This window comes from Vicia villosa, linkage group LG3 (genome assembly GCF_029867415.1).
Source record: "Vicia villosa cultivar HV-30 ecotype Madison, WI linkage group LG3, Vvil1.0, whole genome shotgun sequence".
In the NCBI taxonomy this organism is placed as follows: Eukaryota; Viridiplantae; Streptophyta; class Magnoliopsida; order Fabales; family Fabaceae; genus Vicia; species Vicia villosa.
In genome coordinates this window covers 143,586,944-143,589,112 of record NC_081182.1, presented here as the reverse complement: position 1 = coordinate 143,589,112, position 2,169 = coordinate 143,586,944, and the positions used below count along the sequence as shown (strand labels likewise).

General features: G+C 34.3%; 1 protein-coding gene across 1 annotated transcript; it reads left to right on the top strand.

The window, feature by feature from the left end:
- Nucleotides 1–1,401, top strand: LOC131659102 (uncharacterized). The gene is made up of 4 exons (XM_058928340.1): nt 1–251; nt 434–560; nt 620–930; nt 1,047–1,401. Exons 1-4 carry the CDS (start codon nt 1–3, stop codon nt 1,399–1,401), a joined length of 1,044 nt encoding a protein of 347 aa, XP_058784323.1.
- Nucleotides 1,402–2,169: the final 768 nt, after the last annotated feature.

Here is a 2,169-nt window from a genome sequence, read left to right as displayed (position 1 = left end):
ATGCAGCAGTTGGAGAAGATCCCTGATTTCAACTATCACATCAAATGTGAGAAGTTGAAAATCACTAGCCTAAGCTTTGCAGATTATCTGCCGTTGTTTCCTAGGGGGGATAAAAGATCCATTGAGATAATGATTAGTAAATTCAATAACTTCTCTAGGTATACATGGCTCAAAGTGAATCCTAGAAAATTCCACATTTACTTTGGAGCTGTAGATGAAAATACTAAGGAGGATATAAAGCAGTTTACGAGGTTTAAATAGGGTTCCTTACCATTTAGGTATCTGTGCATTCCCTTGACTAGTAAGAAGTTGGCCATCAAACACTACTTGGTTTTGATAGATAAGATTTTTGGAAGAATAACACATTTGAGTTCTAAACTCTTGACCTATGCTGGTAGAGTGCAGATAATTCAAAGTGTCACGTTTGCTATAGTCAATTTCTGGATGCGATGCTGCCATTGCCTAAGGCTGTCATCCATAAGAATAATGCTGTTTGTAGGAGATGTTTGTGGACAGGTGGTAAAGAGGTTAATATAAAGTTTCCCATTGCTTGGAAGAAGGTTTGTAATCCTAAACCTTATGAGGGATGAATATTATTGATTTGGAAATTTGGAAACAGGTGAATTTGATGAAGTTGATGTGGAACATGAGCAAGAAAACAAATAACCTGTGGATCAAATGTATCCACACGTACTACATTAAAGGTGACAATGTGATGAATATCCCAGCCAAGGAGAGTCACTCGTGGTTATTGAAGCATATCCTAAAGCAGAGAACATTATATCAGCAAATACAGACACATTTCCAACTTGGTGAGGAATTATTCATGAAGGATGTTTATTTTGCTATGCAAAATGTTGAGCCCAAGGTTAGTTGGAGAAATCTGTTTTATAACAACTTGGCCCGTCCCAGAGCCCAATTTGTGTTGTGGTTAGCTTGCAATGATAAGTTGGAAACTAAATCAAGGCTGCATAGATTTGGTATGGTGGCAGATGTTAAATGCTTCTTTTTCCCTCATATTGAAATAATTCAACACTTATTATTAGGTTGCAAGGAGCTGAAAAGAATTTGGATGGAAGTTCTTTGTGGATTCCAATTAGGCATAACCCAATGGAGTGGAAGGAAGAGTTGAATTGGTTTATTCAAAGGTTCAAAAGTAAAGGCTGGAGATCAAAGAATCTAAAGTGTGTTGCTACTAAAACAATTTATTCTATTTGGAGATACAGAAATGATAGTGTTTATGGCAAGGATGTAAGTAGTACCAAGATTGAGGGACAAATCATAGATACTATTGTGTATAGGGGGTGGACAAATAAGAATTTTAGTAATCACATAACAACTCTTATGATTAGGTGGTTGTTGGGTGTTTTTCCTTTAGTTGGTGTTTTTGGGTGCTTTTGATTTTTGAGATCTTATGGGCTAGATCATGAGCGACCGCCTTGTGTAAATAGTTTTTTGAATTAATAAAAGTTTATTGGTTAACAAAATTATAAATATAAATAAGAAAATAAGAGATTCACCGTCAATATAAACTGTCATAATTTTAAAAAAAAAATCATTGTAATCATACATTATTTTTTTCACCACAATAGTTAGAGATACTTGATCCTGAACAGTTATTTTTCTCTAAGTCTTGTTAGTTGTGATCTTAGGATGAACTCTGTATTAGTATTTTAGCTTTGTCTAACGCTAAGAGTTTTACATGCAACACTTTGACGCTCAAATAAGAACGACAACAAGTGTCACATTTTTAGGTCAAAATTGTGTGTACCTAATGTTGATATGTAGTTCATATTTTATAGTGAGGTTTTAGGATTTTGAGATCGTAGAACCTTCTATTCATTACAACTGTCTCAGAGAGAATATTAGAAGATTCTTCAAAGTATAATTTGATTGTATTCAAGGTTCTGTTAGATGTGATTGAATGTAATTTTAGGGTAGAATAACACTATCTATTTGATCACACCGTATTTGGGTGATTGAATTACTTTGATATAACTATTTTGTGCATCCAAGGCTCTTGATCAGTTATTCGGATATGAATATCAAGAATTGTTTCACATGATTGTTAGATAAGTTTGACGATCCAAATATATGAATTGCTGCTAAGTGTCAGGTGCTGCTCGACTTAGGCGAGTTGGACCTTAGTCTAAACCAAAATAATATTAA

Bases quoted from the DNA above. Each gene is read 5' to 3' on its own strand.
- LOC131659102 (XM_058928340.1), top strand. From the start codon at position 1: ATGCAGCAGTTGGAGAAGATCCCTGATTTCAACTATCACATCAAATGT. The intron at 252-433 runs GTTTAAATAGGG...CGTTTGCTATAG, and splicing joins GATATAAAGCAGTTTACGAG to TCAATTTCTGGATGCGATGC. The intron at 931-1,046 runs GTTAGCTTGCAA...ACTTATTATTAG, and splicing joins AGAGCCCAATTTGTGTTGTG to GTTGCAAGGAGCTGAAAAGA.